Source organism: Rhinolophus ferrumequinum, chromosome 7, assembly GCF_004115265.2.
Source record: "Rhinolophus ferrumequinum isolate MPI-CBG mRhiFer1 chromosome 7, mRhiFer1_v1.p, whole genome shotgun sequence".
Taxonomy (NCBI): Eukaryota; Metazoa; Chordata; class Mammalia; order Chiroptera; family Rhinolophidae; genus Rhinolophus; species Rhinolophus ferrumequinum.
Window position 1 is genome coordinate 51,930,298 of NC_046290.1, and position 16,522 is coordinate 51,946,819.

Here is a 16,522-nt window from a genome sequence, read left to right on the forward strand (position 1 = left end):
TTTTTGACAGGCTTCCTGCCAACCCATGTTGGTAATCTTGTGGCATCTTCAGTGGTGAACGTAAAACCTAAATTACAATTAACATCTCAAACTTGATACTGTTCTTTTATTGTCTGATTTCATCTTTTAGAAGTAAATACTAGATTTTTCCCTTAAAGGTATTTTATTTAACATACGTAAGTAGGGTAATTCAAGTTACATAATTTGAAATAGGTGAAGACTGATTGTAAAGAAAAGTGGCAGCCTTGGTTTTAATTAACCTCAGTAGGGCTTGGGACGCTGAGGCTCATGACCTGCCAAGTCTCCACCTTGACTTAAATGATAGTAAAAACCTTCACCCATAGGTCGTTTCAGAGCTCAAAGTAGGTGATTCTAGGAAGGGTGGATGTCAAGGACTTTGCTGTCCTTCAGAAGGAAGGTTTAAATTATTTCACATTTATCACGTTTTGGGAGCAGAGGTAACACATCATTTTCTGACCTTCCTGATATAGATTGCAGAAATTGACAGAAGTAAGAAGAGACCACTAGAGAATGATGGGCCTGTTAAAAAGAAAGCAAAGAAAGTCCAAAAAGAGGAAGATCGAAGTGATTCACTAAAGTCTGGGAAGCCTGGTGAGTTCTGTGGCAGTGATTTTTCATTCCCACTAGTTATGGCTCTGATATTCTTGGATTATCCAGAGGGCAGAGCAGGCTGTTTGTGAGTTCTGCCGTTTTTCCCCTTAGTTGAGAAAGGTCTTGGATTTGAGTAGAGCGGCCCCTCCGTAAGAGGTGGTGGTGTGTGTAGGCGTTTGGGGGGGGAGGGTAAGAGCTGGAGTTCTGCGATTTGGCTGTAGTTCTCCTAGTTTTCTCTTTTCTTCTCTCTAGTAATTTTTGTCCTGATTATAAAAGTAAAACACGTTTGTTGTAAAAATTTCAAGCAGTACAGACAGTGAAAGAACCCATAATCTCCCTTTCAGTGAGGCCTGCTGCTAATTTGGAGGGTACTATATATTTCAGGTTTTGCTATTTATAGACCGTTTATATAGAACTAGACCCGCAAATAAGTTAATAATAATATGTCATAAGTTGTATTATACCGTATATACTAATTTGCAACTATCTTATTCCACTTAGCAGAACATTTTGAACAGTTTTCAGTATCAGGACATGTAGGTAGATCTGCCCGTTATTTTTATTTTATTTTTTTAGCATGGAGCTGCTTTTATTGTATGCTGAAAGGTTTTGGATAAAACCATGATTCCTGCGCTCCTAGACTTCTAGATGTGGTTTTGGATATATAGATGGTTGAACAGATTTTTCTCTAGTTTTCGGCTTCAGTGAATTTGTCATAAAAAATAAAAATGCTTCTTTCTTCATTATTCCCACACCTGAACTGAAGGAAGCCTTTCTGAACTTGGCAGTAGCTCAGGAATTAAGCTTTGCAGTGGAATCATCCTTGCAGTGGTGGGAGTAGGGTAGTAGGGTAGTGAAGGAAGGTGAGGAGGAGGGCAGGAAAGGAAGCCGTCAGCGGGTCTCACCACACACACTGAGTCCTTGGCCCGAGGTCCCCATTACTTCAGATCCGGCCACATGAACTCTGAAGTTTGTGGAAATGAGGCCAGAAACATGGAAGTTTTTGAAATAATGAACTTTACAGCTTATTTTAAAGAAACGAATGGGAAGAAAAGAGAGGAGTTTCTACCAGCCAGAAGAGTCCCTGACCCCTTCACCTCCGTTTTTAAAATGTCCATTTTAGATAGTCTTTCTTTTGCATAAGTACAACCCCAAGATGTGTACCCCACCCCCATCCTGGGAAAGTTTTTCTGTATCCATAGGGGGGAAATCCTTGTATAATATACAAACTTATAAAATACTTTGGAAGAGTGATTCAAATACACATTTTGAAAGGGGGAGAGTAATAGTAAATAGGGTGAACATACACATTTGAAGAGATTCACATATACAATTTTTCTAGCTACGAGATTAGCAGGAGACAAGATACAGTATACATCTGAAAAGAGGTTTAAGTATTAATATAAAAAGTTTTAAGCTTTTAGAAATGAACAAAACACAACTCTTGCCCTCAGTGTTTTTGCTTTAAAAGGGAAGGTAAGAGATGATAAATACAGTCACACTCTCCTTTTATCTAATAGCAGCTTAATGATAGTATTGCTCTAAAGGGTAAACTAGTGTATTCTGGCTGATAGTAGATATCCAGTACATGACAGTTTCCTTTCTTTTATGGATTGCTTGCTTATGAATACCTGCTAATTAGCAGACTCTGATAAGCAGGGAGAGACGATCTTGTTACAGGAACACAGAGAAAGAAAAGTTGGGGAATTAGCAGCGAGTTTCATGGTAAAGGTAGCTTTGAGATGGGTCTTGATGAGGGAATACAATTTTGACATGGAAATTGGGGGCAAGGGCATTCCAGGTAAAAGAATAGCATGAGCACAGCTGTGGGGGCAGGAAAGCAGCTGAGTTTGGGATGGTGACCTGGTTTCCTTGGTGCATGCGTGGTGTCAGTATCTTTAGGTCTTTCCCGTGGAGTTGGTCAGATTTCCCAGTCCAGGGTCTCGGGTCTACCCAGCTATTGCCTAGAGGGGAGAGCTGTGTTCTGAGAGCTGGTGAGAAGAGGCTGGCTCTCTCAGCATATGGTAAGCCTGTATTCCCATTAGTATTCTTCTGGTTTACGCACAGTACTTCATCTCAACTGTTCATGTTCTGCCTTTTCCAGAGAAATCGCCAGACCTCTGCCGATGTGGTGAAAGAACAGCTGCCCTTAAGCTTAGAGTGGGATAGAAGTCTAGGGATCAAATTGCTTGGAAACAATCCTTTTTGTTTTAGAACCTCCCTTTAGTCCATTTTCAGAGCTACTGGTGCCCTAATTCCTGAGCCTTTTAAGCATTTCGTGTTATAGATAGGATTGGTTCTTGGTTTTCTTCGCTACTGACTTAGGATTTAGCTTTCAGGTATGTTAAATTGGTATCGCTCCTTCATTTTTCCTTTTAGCTTCAGATATTTCATTTGCAAGTGTTACCTCTTCTTTGAAAAAGAAGGCAGGGGGTTTTAGGACCAAGCAAAATTAAATGTGTGTTCCAATATACCATCTGTACCTTCCAACCAATGTTTCTTTATTTCCGTGTCACATTATAGTTAGATTAATTGCTTTAGTGAAAAGCTTCCTGTTTAAAAATTCTGTGCTGGTTATGAATTGACATAATTAGACAAAATACTATTATTATATTTTCTTCTTCTTTGCTAAGAGCCAAAGAAATGTCTGAAGACCAGGATGGTTTTAAAATCTCTGGAAAAATTGAAAGAATTCTGCTGTGATTCCGCTCTTCCTCAAAACAGAGTCCAGAGAGAGCCTCTTCAGGAGAGATTTGCAGTTCTGCCAAAATGTACTGATTTTGATGATATCAGTCTTCTGCGTGCAAAGAATGCGGTTTCTTCTGAAGATTCCAAATCTCACTCTAGTCAGAAGGTAGGTATGTAGCAGATACATAGGTTACATATCCAGAATAGTAGGTTTTGAAGTGTCCTTAAGGTTCTGTGGGTCCACTCAGGGCACGGTTCCCAAATTTGGCTGATCATCTGAATTAGGTGAGGGAGCTTTTGCTTTTTATTTTATTTTGAAGTCCCTGGAGATTCTGATTTACTGTGTGTTAAGGAGGGATGACTTGGTTTGTATTAAAACCAAACAAAGCAAGAGCCTCAGGTGATTCTGATGTACAGCCTTGATCAGGAGCCATTGACTTGAGGGGATTCTTTGTTGATGATTAATAATAAGCACAGACTTTTATAGTCCTTCTTATAGTTTCTGTGATTAACCTGGATAGTCACGATGGGCAACGTATATAGATGTTTTGAGGTTTTCAGTTGAAAGTGTGGCTAATAGTAAATTCAAAGGTAAACCAAATGAATATGGGCTCTTCTACTGTTTTGTGATTTAGTAATGTTTTTCATCATTGCAAAAGCAGGAAATTTAACTCTCTCTTGCTCCATCACTGAAATCTATAATTCAGAATAGTGGTTTTCAGCCCAGCTTTAAATCAGAATCACAGGAGAACTTAACAAAAATACTGATAGCAAGAAATTTTCCTTAGAATAATATTTAATTGGTTTTCAGTGGGAATTGGACATGGATATTGTTTAAAAGCTCTCATTTTAGTGGACAGTCATGGTTGAGAACCATTGAATTAGAGAAATAGTCTTCTTTTTTTTTTTTTGAGTGATTTAAATCTAATGAAAACTATAGATTCTTTCCTCAGAAAAATACCAAACTAAGATCCATTGTTTTATTTCAGATCATCAGGAGAAAAGGTGTTTTTGGTTCTTATTTTAATCTCTTTTAATACTTAGAAGCAGTTCACTGATGTAGTGGTCATAAAGTATAGAGGTCAAAAAGTTTGTCTATCTAAGCTCACAATTTTTTAACTGGAGAATTTAGGGCGTTGTAAGAGCCTGTTAACTGTTGCTTTATGCATAGAATGACCAAGTTAGCATTTCTAGTTCATAGAAAACTAGAAGTAACCAGTTAGAAGGGATGCCTAGAAGTAGTACATGGATATTATTGCAATTGATAGCTGCCTGTTTGATGGCATGGAAGGATGCAGACTAAGGGTGAAAAGCTACTGAATAAACTTAAATGCCCAGTGGTCTGGGACCATTAGTGTGGGCGCAACAACCCCGTAAGTCTTGATAGGTCCTGAAATTCCCATGTTACTCTTTTGATTACCCTGTGTTGTCAAGACAAAGAGATATTGAGCTCAGGATGCTGTCTCTGGGAATATGAAATAGTATAATATGTCCGAGAAGTATTTTCACCTAAATGGTGAAAAAAATTGTTGCTTGATACTCAAGTATTCAGATTGACGTATATATGCATAAAACTTTCTGTTTGCCTATTCTCATTCCATATGTGAATAAAATACAAAGTAAATACTGTTTCCCCCCAAGAAATATATTTTTTGAAGTACTAAGTTTTTCAATATGTAGTATTCCGGGATTTTACATTAAACATCATAGAAAAGAAGTAGAAAATCCCCATCAAAATTAAAAGCAAATACTTTGTTCAATCTGATATATTGACCCACTTTTCTCTTGCCATACCTCTCCATATTTTACTTTCATGTTATTGCTGATCTTCAGAGGTTTGCTGGGCTATACTTTCAGATAAATTGATCTCTCCCTGCTGTCCTAGCTAAGCTGAATTTTTTAAACATTTAGCAACTGTAAGATACAAGTTTATGGGTTTTCTTGTGGAATGGAGTTCCCCTCGCTGGGCCATATAGACATTTCTCTTTCTTTTCTTCCCATGTTGGTCACTAATTTTTTAGGCCATATTTTTAATTCCAGGGGTAGCTGGTAAATTTTTTTAGTTGTTGGCAGTGACATAGTGACGATTAGTTAGAAGGATTTATCCTACCAGTTTGTCTTATTTTACCTTTTGTATCAGTAAGTCTCTTAAGCAAGGAATTTGCTCTAAGCGGCGAATTGGATTAATTATGGTTTTCATACAGGAAAGTAGGGATAGCAGGAATGCCAATGTTGAAAATGTAACCTTGTGCTTTATACTTTTCAAAAGCTCTAATTGTGGTTCTTTCTTGGAATAAAGATTTATGAAATATGTGATCTTTTAGACTGTGCTTGGAAATGTAAAATATTGCAACTTTAGCTGCTAGCATGCTTATCGAAAGGGGTTCTGTTCTTACTGCTGGAGAGACACAGATTTTATGCCTGCTGACTTTTTGTGCCTCACCCACCTGGGAATAAATGAGAAGAAAAATGTTAATTACAGTATGTTTAATGAAATTAAATGGAAAAAGAAGTATAAAATATTAAAATGTTTCGGCTTGCAATATTTTCTTTAATAATTATATAGTAGTTTAGTTTGGCTCACATTTTTTCTTTTACTTTGAAAAAATTTCAAACATTCAAAAAATTTTGCCTTAATATACTATGTACTCCTGTATACCTTTCACTTAAATTCACCTGTTGTTACTTCATGGCAAATTTATATTCTGTCTCTCTGGGAACTATTATTATGATTAGTACTTTGTAAACTATAAAAATTTCTTGGTTGACAGGACAAGACACTTTCTGATTTCAGTCAGTTTGGATCATCACACGGGAGTTATGAAAACTTACAGAAAATTTCTGATTCTAAACCATCTAACAAAAGGACCAAAAGCATCTACACGCCATTAGAATTACAATATATAGAAATGAAGCAGAAGCAAAAAGATGCAATTTTGTGTGTGGAATGTGGATATAAGTATAGGTTCTTTGGGGAAGATGCAGAGGTAAGTTATTTTTTCAAACATTGTTTCTGGCTTTTCTTGTCCAGCCTTAAATATTTTCCAGTGTTTTTGTTTCACTTTCTAACCTTGTGGAAAAGCAAATGTAATCAATTACCCTTTAATAAAAATGCTGTCATTTAAAGTAAAAACTAAAATAAACACAAACAAACTTGGTAGGTGCTAGATTTTTGGGGAAAAAAGGTGAGGGTCCCTATTGGAATGTCAGTGCTTATTCTCCATGGTGTTAGCTCAGTACCTTTCTTCCATCAAAAGTTGGATGAATCAGTTAGTGAGTGAACCATAATCATGTGAGTATCTGTGTTTCCTGATGAAGACTCAAGCAAGAAGAAAATTTTGAGATGTAAGTAAGTTCCTCTGTTTACTCTTAATTTATGAATTTTCATAGCCGGGAACATTCTTAAGTGAATGGAAGAGCACATTAACTGTGGCAGCCACCAAAAGAAGACATTTGAAGTCTTACAGATCTCTTTGTATTTCAGTCATCTTGCTATCTTGGGTTTGTGTTTAATTTTGGGTATTTGATGCAAGCCTAAGTTAAGGTTAGAAGTGAATTTAAACATTTATGACAAGCTTAGGGAGAGTGAGGACGCTTTGTTGGGGTCCTGGATGATTGTGATGATTCCAGTTTTAGGCCTGGTTGGATTGTACATTATCAGAGTGATGAGTGACGTATCTGCTGCCTCATGGATGGGAAGTGAAGACTTGGTCTACTTGTTTTCTTCCAGTTTCCTAAATCCTGTTGTGGCAAGAAAGTGGTGTTCTCTAGTTCAGATGGCATTATGCTGTGTTCTGTGTTATGCAGTTAGGCTTTGAAACAGAGTCCACATGGTTTATGAGGATAAGAACAACTGCGATTTGGCATCCTATAGGTGACATGGTGAAAAGAAATGCTGCTCTCTCCTCTTCTCTCCAGGTCAAATGATCAAGTTAGCCTTGACCACAGTAAAGGCTGATGTTTTCCTGCTCTGCCCTGCAGTGATGAACTAAAACAGTTCACAGATGGCTGGGGTAGGGGAGGGAGAGTCCTGGAATGAGAATTCCACAGCTCTCGTGGGTAATCTCTGAGCCATGGTGCTTTCTAGAAGAAAGCAGGGAGTCAGGTGGTGCTGCCAGTTCTGCATTCCTATCACTCGTTAATCAAGAATTAGCCAACCAGACCAGGGGGTTCTCTTCTCACTTCCTCAAGGATGCCATCTGTCCAAGTAAGTTCATAACTTACGTATACATGCTGTGTAGTGTCTCCTAATTTTCAGTTATTTGCATGTGCTTTGTAGCACATTATAACAGTTTCGTGCTCTCTGCATTGAATAGCCCTTGTTCAGGGAAAGCTACAGCACTTTAAAGTTTTGATAGAGCTAAGGACATAGAAGTCCCTGTCATATTTTCCCGAGTCGTTTATAGATACAGATGTTGGCTCTGAGGTTAGGCCCAAAATAGAGTAAACCTTAGGCTTTTACACAGGGATGTCTTTTAAACTTTTTATTGATACACCACACAGATAGACAAGGGCACAAATCCTAAGTTTATACCTTCATGGATTTTTTAACAAAGTGAACAAATACCACACAGGAATCCTGAAATAGAAATTTATTGATATTCTTTTTTTCAATTTTTTTAGATTGCAGCCCGGGAGCTCAATATTTATTGCCATTTAGATCACAACTTTATGACAGCAAGTATACCTACTCACAGACTATTTGTTCACGTACGCCGGCTTGTGTCAAAGGGATACAAGGTCAGCCGTGGCTTCTCTTCCAGGGAGGGAAAACATGTTTTGTAAGGTGGTGGGCTCTAATTGGTTTTGGAATTTGGCATTTTGATGAAATGAAAATGTGTCATAATTATTAGAATTATATCTTCATGAGTTTTAACATTTTAGATATTTAGGGTCAATGTTTAAAAAACTGTGGTAAATGTTTCAGAATTAACCTTTCAAAATCTCAAAACATGTTTTTAAAAAAATTTCGGTTATGTTTGATATTTAATATTTCTTATTTTTGTTGAAGGTAGGCGTTGTGAAGCAAACGGAAACAGCAGCATTAAAGGCCATTGGGGACAACAAAAGTTCACTCTTTTCCCGGAAATTGACTGCTCTTTATACGAAATCTACGCTTATTGGAGAAGATATCCTTTTTGAATATGATTTTTTCCTTAAATCTTACAAATATTTGTTTTCAATAACTTTTTAAAAACTATTATTTGATGGGGTACCTTTTGAATGAGATTAGGTGGCATGCGTACTTTGACCTTTGATTAGTACACTATTGAAGAGAGAAGGGTTGATAACGGTGGAAAGAAGCATTTTTCAAATACCACGGTAGAAGGAGAGTTCATCATATTTTCTGATCAAGGAAAAAAAAGAGAACCTGATAAAAGATGATGACAGGCTAGCAACTGATCTGAAATCGCATCTTCCTTTCACCTGTGTGGGCAGTGGTTAGGTACTTAGGGCCTATCAGTTACTACGGATCTTCCTAAGACAAGACCTAAAAAATAACTTACTAACTTTAAAATGAGAAAACTATAAAGTTAACACACAATTACCTGCTAATAAAACATAATTGAGGATATCTTCATTAATTGTTAGCTTCATAAAAATTTTATTATCTTTGAAAACGGATTATAGGTGAAGCTTTCTCACTTTGCAAGAATCTTCAGTGTGCACAAGGATGGCCCCCAAATGTATGGTCATTCATGAATTCACTGAGTTACTTGAAGTACAATTAATAGCAAGGTCTTAAAATTCTGTTGATTTATTAGAACCAAATAATTACATGTAAAATGAGATAAGAGTATATTTTAAAATGTGTACTGTGGTATGGTATAGGAACAGGTCTCAGGATAATAGATTTTAAGAATAAGTTCTTAAATGATACTCTATGAAAGTAATATTTCTGTTACAGTTTATTACAAATCTACTTTTTTAGAGACCTGCTTAGCTTTAACCCAAATTATGAAGACTGTTTTGTTCCATTAATGTCCTGAATAGAGTATGGCTATCTCTCAAGATGGATCCTGAATCATTAGCAGCTCTGTGTTATTCTAAGCTGATCAGGCTGTAAGAATCTGGTAATTTTTATTGTTTCTATTGCCTGAACTTGAGTTTCTTATTCAAAGACCCGTCCTAAAATAGTACCCCTCCCGCTTCTCTTTTGCTGCTGCTATAGCTCTTGTCTGTTGGTGCCCAAATTGGATGTTCCCATATTGACTTTGTCTAAAATCAGCATCGATCCCTGAGAATTTAATTAATGGACTCACTACACACATGCGTGCACACATACAGATACATGTAAATATGTTTCTGTTTTCTGATTTTCTTTTCTCATGTCTTCTTTCAAACATACTTTTGCTATTTCTGAGAGCTATTAGGTACTTTAAAAGAGGAAAGTATTTATACTATTTTAGTGTATTCATGCTTTGACTTGTGGAATTAAACATTAGGGGATTGTTAAGGATTCAAGTCTCAGCATCATTCAGATAAGGAAGAGGGCTAACATTTGTGCTTGCGTAAAGTCTGAGGTACTCTCCTGGGCCCTTTAGAAGTGAGAAGATGTATTTGTCTATCTGCATGAGCCTTATACCTTAGGGAAGCTAAGGCATGTAACTGTGATCAGAGTAAAACAGATGAATGAATGCTGTGTGGAAGATTTTTGTACGGCTGGAAAAATGAACCATGAATTTAAAGGAGAAAATGGTTATTACTAATGGGGATGTAGCATATATTTTTCTTTAACACTTACTACATGTGAATCCTTTAGTCAAGCTGGATGATGCTATAAATGTTGATGAGATAATGACTGATACTTCTTCCAGCTATCTTCTGTGTATCTGTGAAAATAAGGAGAATGTTAAAGACAAAAAAAAGGGGAACGTTTTCATTGGAATCATGGTAAGTACTTTGTAGTTGAAGAACAAATGACAGATGTTCATAGTATCTCAAAACATGAGCAATCATGTATGGTTTATAATGAGAATATCTGATGAAATGTGCCCTCAACTAATTGTACTAGAAAAACATTTTTCTCATAATTTTATATGTTAAATCACTAGTTGCAATTTTCTCAGATGGCTAGCTGGCACTCTGCTGCCATGGAGAGATCCAGGTAATCTCTGTCCGTGTGCTCTAGCAGTTTAGGGTGGAAGATAATAGACGCAATGACAGCATGTGTATGGACAATACACAGCAGAACAAAACACTAAACCAACACGCGTGGATAGCAAGGGGTTTCACGTATTTCCTCCAGGGGTTTGAAATTAAACACAAATGATTATGGGGGTATCATGTATAGATTGGGAGGAAAGGATAGTTGAGGGGAAATGATAGTTGGCATCTTTAATTAATATTTAATTAATATTATGAATATTATCAGTGTTTCAGACATATGTAATTTGTGAATCATAGTTTTATTGATCTTGCCTTCTGGCAGTTTGTAAGTAAGTGTGCCCGCTTACAGACTACCTGGACTCTGTTCAAAATCTTAGACTGTTTAGGGCCTTTCAAAACTGTTAAATTCCCTTGTTTGGTTGTAGGTTAAGCAAAAGTAGGATTCCTTGCCTAATTAATAACAAATTCTCTTTGTTTTTTCCAACTTTGCAATCTGAAGCCACAATATCAAAAATTCTTATAACCCAGATGTCTCCAAAGTACCTTTTAATACGTTGTTGTAGCTGCATAACTCTGTGCTAACTTGACATTTGCTTAACCAATAAACCTTTCTCTCAGGGAGTTAGCATTACTGTTGGGTGGCTCTAAATGATACTTTTATCCTTGAGGAGCATTTTTTTTTAATCTAGCCACAGGCGCTTCGATCTATTTACATATAGTAATGTTATTTGCTTTTAAGCTTTAACATATGTAATGTGCTATTTTATATTTACCTGAAACTCAGTGTAAAGGACAGTTGATAGTCGACAAGTCCTACTTAGTGCTTTTAGAAATACCCTCCAACCTACTGCCAAAGTTAACCATAGTGTAGGAACTGGGACGTGAGAAAAATGAGAAATGATAGTTTGCCTTTCAGGCATTTACTTGGGTCTGTCCTTGACCTCAGTGACCACTTTTGGGTTGATGACAGCCAGAGGTCTGGGTCCAGGCTGTACCTCTCTTCTGAGCTCCAGGCTCCTGCTTCCAACTTTTTACTGGATAAGGCACTCAGAACTTTCCCTGACTTCTCAAACTCAGTGTGGCTGCAATGGATCTCTTCTTCCTTTACCCTCAGTACTGTTCTTGCTGGATTTTTCCCGATTGTGATGAGTGCCACACGTTCCTCACACACTCCGTAGGAGTTATCTTTCTGTACTGATAGTCTAAAATTAAAAGCTTTACTGTTGTAGTACCACTGCGCTCAGAGACCTCTACCTTCAGTCTGGGCAATGCAGTTCTACGCAGACTGACTGGGTTTCTTAGTGTCACATCATACAGAGTAATAGATGTTGCAGGTATTACAATATAGACCATTTCTCTGATTTAAAAAAGCAAAGGGGAGTTTGTCTGGCTGATAAATTTGTTACTTGGACTTCCAGAAATAGCTTTTGTAAATGTTTAATTTGTACATTGGAAGATAAAAATATATATATGCTAATGTACTTACAGTTCAGCTATTTGGGCCCTGGAGGAGGTCTCTGGGATAGAATTAAGGAGGTTGCTTTAACCAAAAATGAAGAATTTAAAAAATTATAAAATGCATTAAAACAATGCATAATTACAGTGTAATGTGAGGCAACCACTCAGGTCAGGAAATACAACACTGCCTACAGAAGGTCCCCTTCCCTCCACAGGTAATTGTAATCCAGAGTTCCGTGACAATTTCCTTTCAGTTAGTTCCAGTTTTACCACCTTAAACTATATACAAATGTAAACCTGTGTGTAATTTTTTGGGTCTTCTTTTGTTTACAAACTACTATTTGAATATGAGATTTATTTACTTGTTTACATGTAACTAGTAGTTCTTTCATTGTCAATTATAATGTATTTCATTTTATAATCTACAGTTTATTTGTTCCTCTGTTGATGTACATGTGGGTTCCTTCTAGTTTTTGGTTGTACAAAGAATGCTGCTATACACCTTTTTGTACATGTCTTCTGGTGTGTATGTCTTCTGGTATACATCTGAGTTTCTCAAGAGTATGTACTTCGGAGAGAAATTGTTGAGTTACGGCGTTCCCTAGAAAATGCCAGACTGTTTTCAAAAGAGATTGTGTCAGTTTATTTTCCCCCAGCAGCATATGAGTGTAGGGATTGGTTATTTTTCTTCCCGTTAGCTAATACGGTCTGTAACCAGCCCCATGCATTTCTTAAGCATCTGTAGTGGATAAAATTGTGGCCTGTGGAGTCAGACTACATAAATCTAGGTTCTGAGACTTTATGGCCCTGTGACTGTGGGCAAATTATTTAACAACTCTTTGCATCTCTTTCAAACCATGATCTTTTCCAGCTTATCTTTGCTATTATTGTCTTGGGATGATAGGAGGTGGCTTTTAGTTATCATGGTGGTTTCCCTGGATAGACTGTCTATTTGCGGTTCATTCAGTTTGTTATATTTGATTCAGTTTTTGGTAAAATGATGCTCTTTACTTATTAATTTTATGTAATGAAAAGTAATTTACTACTACTATGTGGCCAGGTTACTAGGAATATGTCACTTACTACTTTTAGTGATGACCATTGCTATTTGTACAGTGCTTTACAGTTCACAAAGCATTTATGTTTGTTTTCTAATTTGACCCTTTCAATAACCCTATGAGGGAAGTAGGCTGGTTTATTCCCACTTGAGAGAGGAGGAATCTGAGGATTTGGTGACTTGTCACAGTCACTCCATCAGGTTTGCTAGATCCCGGACTTGGACTCACGGTGTCTCTCTAAAATCCCATCTAGCATAGTTTAGATATTGGTGAATCTGACTTCTTGGAAAGCAGACAGATTTTCAAACACTTTAGAAATGGAGTACATCCTAGTGAGTATATCATCTTTGCTGTTTCCATGTTTATTTATGCTGGTTCATAGTTATAACTAGGAAAAAATATTTTTTTGTGACATTATATTTCTATTTGCTTTCAGGGAGTGCAGCCTGCCACAGGTGAAGTTGTGTTTGATAGTTTCCAGGACTCTGCTTCCCGTTCAGAGCTGGAAACCCGGATATTGTGCCTGCAGCCAGTGGAGCTGCTGCTTCCATCACACCTGTCAGAGCAAACAGAGATGCTCGTCCACAGAGCCACAGCTGTTAGGTAAGATGGCACATCACTGGAGAATAATGCTAATTCTGAAACTGAGGTCTAATTCCAAACCTGGTACTTGTTAAGGTTGTTAAAAAGTTTTTACTTATAAAAATATTTCAATGGTAGTAGTAGAAATTTCAAAAAAGAAAAACGGAATGACCCATACTGTTACCTTCATGTGGGATTTTAGAAGTTGATTTTGTTTTTAAGGGGTTTAATGAGATTATTTGGTAATTAATGTTCCGTTTCTGGAGATACTCTTTAAAGTTCATTTCTTAGAAAGTTTATATAATTTTGACCATGCTGTGTCAGTGCTACAGGTTTCAATTTGTGGCTACGTCCATGAGTTTTATTTATTAGGTCTAAGGTCCCACCTCTTGTTTATGAGGCAGTGTGTGAAGAAGATGTGGTTGTGGTCTGTGTCTGGCAGAGTTTATAATCCAACAGGAGTGGCAGATGTGAACGTACCTAACTGGATTCACAAAGCATGATGTATTAAGTAACAAGCATGAAGGTGCCTGCCACTGGAAGGAGTGTAGTGGGAGAAGAGACCAGAAGGGTGGCTGGGGTTCCAGTGAAGAGGACTTCATATTTGAGGAATTTGGGCTTTAGACTACAAAGGAGAGCCCATAAGGATTTTCATTTAGTAGGTTGACAAATCAGTTAGAAAATCAAACTAACTGATTAAGTGAAGTTCCGTATGTTTCTTTGTTCTTAGAGTTAAGAATGTTCCTTTTTCATTTGACTTGAATGTCTTTCAAAGTAGCGTTCATAATATATTTTTCTGATTATAACACTAATCCATGTTTATTTAGGAAAAGTTGGGAGTTACAAAAAAAAAAAAGATAAAACTAAGTCAAATCCTACTACCCAGAGATAATTACTATTAAACACTTTAGTATATTATTTTCATGTATGCATTTCACCTTTTTTTGTTTATGAACTTGTATTCGTATTGCAAAATCAATTTTCTACTGTTTTTTATTTACTTAAAGTTTCCCATATATTTTTTTACTTTATTATGGAAATTTTCAGTCGTATACAAAATTATACTAAATAATATAGTGAGCCCCCATGAATCTATCAACCACCTTCAACATTTTTCACCTCAGCCAATCTCATTTCCATACCGCTTACTCCCTCCCTGCTTGTATTATTTATTTGAAATAAATCCTAGAAAACATCATTTCATCTGCTAATATTTCAGTGGGTACTCATGAAAACCAAATGACTACATAACATTCAGTCATATGAATGGATCATAATTTGTCTATTCCCCTTTTATTTTGCATTCATTTATTCAGTATTATAAATATTGCTATAATGAATATCCATGCATAGAAATATTTGTGTGTATTTCTATTTCCTTAAGTTAAATTCCTAAAAGTTAGAATTAGTGGGTCAGAGGGTATAGATATTTATAAAGCTTTTGATTGCTTGCTAGGATTGGTAATACCAAGTTATACTTTCACTACTATAGTATAAGAGAGTTGTTTGAACCCTTGCTAACATTGGGGGGGGGTCATTATTTAAATAATCTCTGCCAATTGGATAGATGGAAAATTCTGCATCAAGTTCCCTTATTTTGTTCTTAATCCTTTTCTGACAGTGAGTTCAAACTTGAGTAATTAAAAGAGAGTAGACTTTTAAGGGGTACTGCTCTCAAAGAGCTAAAAGATTTAAATGTTTTAATTTTTTAAAACACAGTTTTCTAAAACTTTATTTCCAGTATTTCATGTCTTTGGTTTTCATTTTTCTTTATAACTCACTGTATATTTGCTTAATTCAGATATACAGTAGACCCTTGAACGATGCAGGGATTAAGGGCACCAGTCTCACCCCTGTAGTCAGAAATCTGCTGTGTAACTTTGGACTCCCCCAAAAACTAACCACAGTTCATTAAGTTTTTATATCTGTGGGGCACTGGTTCCAGGATCCCCCGTGCTTACCAAAACCCACGGATGTATGTATAGAATATGGTGTAGAATAATGTGTACAGTCAGCGCTCCACATCCTCAGGTTTCCAGCTTTGGATCGAAAATACTGTTTTCAATCCTGGATTGGTTGAATTCGTGGATGTGAAACCTGTGGATATGGAGGCCGACTGTATTTATTGAAAAACAAAAATCTATCTATGAGGGGACCTGCACAGTTCAAACACATGTTCAAGGGTTAAATGTAATCGAGACTAAAGTTGATCACTTGATCCAACACTTTCATTTCTGATTATTTTAATAAAATAATAAAGGCAAAATTCAATACAGTATTAAAATGTTCCACAAAGATATTGCTAATACTGAATTATTTGGCTGGCAGACAGCATTGCCTCGTGATAGTCCTAAATGTTTATTCATCAAATGAGGTTTAAGAGCCATTTTGGCATACCAAAGATAGTTTGAGTGTCATATGTGGGTTTTCCAAATTCTATGACTGGCTGTCTTGTTTTTTTTTTTCTTTCTTTTTTTAAAGATTTTTATTAAAATATAGCTAGCATACAATATTATATTAGTTTTAGGTGTACATCATAGTTATTCAACATTTATGTACCTAAAGAAGTGATCATCCTAAGTCCAGCTACCATCTGATGCCGTACCACGCTGTCACAATATTATTGACTATATTCCCTATGCTGTGCATTACATCCCCATGACTTATTTGTTTTATACCTGAAAATTTGAACCTCTTATTTCCCTTCACCTTTTTATCCCCTTTTAAAAATTTTCAATTACAGTTGATGCTCATTTTATATTAATTTCAGGTGTACGGCATAGTGGTTAGACATTTATATAATTAAAGAAGTGATCCCCCTGACTAGTACAGTTTCTACCTGGCTGCCTTTGTCTTGTATTAATTTGCACTTTTCTGGTTATCATTGAGAGTATTAATTTTTCCTGTGTTTTCCTGACCACATGGAATTTTTATTTTATTTGCATATCAGACTAAGCAAAGTCACAAGTTAATGCACATTTCTTGGGGTGTCTAAAGCTAATCTATATCTAAGA

At 36.5% G+C, this 16,522-nt stretch overlaps 1 protein-coding gene across 2 annotated transcripts in view; it reads left to right on the forward strand.

Moving 5' to 3' along the window:
• Positions 1–16,522, forward strand: part of MSH3 (mutS homolog 3) — a 141,119-nt gene that overhangs the window by 1,265 nt on the left and 123,332 nt on the right. For both annotated transcript variants that reach the window (XM_033110824.1, XM_033110825.1), the window contains exons 2-8: positions 492–612; positions 3,246–3,466; positions 6,072–6,287; positions 7,924–8,040; positions 8,312–8,429; positions 10,049–10,194; positions 13,363–13,529. In XM_033110824.1, the coding sequence (XP_032966715.1) occupies positions 492–612; positions 3,246–3,466; positions 6,072–6,287; positions 7,924–8,040; positions 8,312–8,429; positions 10,049–10,194; positions 13,363–13,529 (1,106 nt within the window). The remainder of the gene's footprint in view (positions 1–491; positions 613–3,245; positions 3,467–6,071; positions 6,288–7,923; positions 8,041–8,311; positions 8,430–10,048; positions 10,195–13,362; positions 13,530–16,522) is intronic.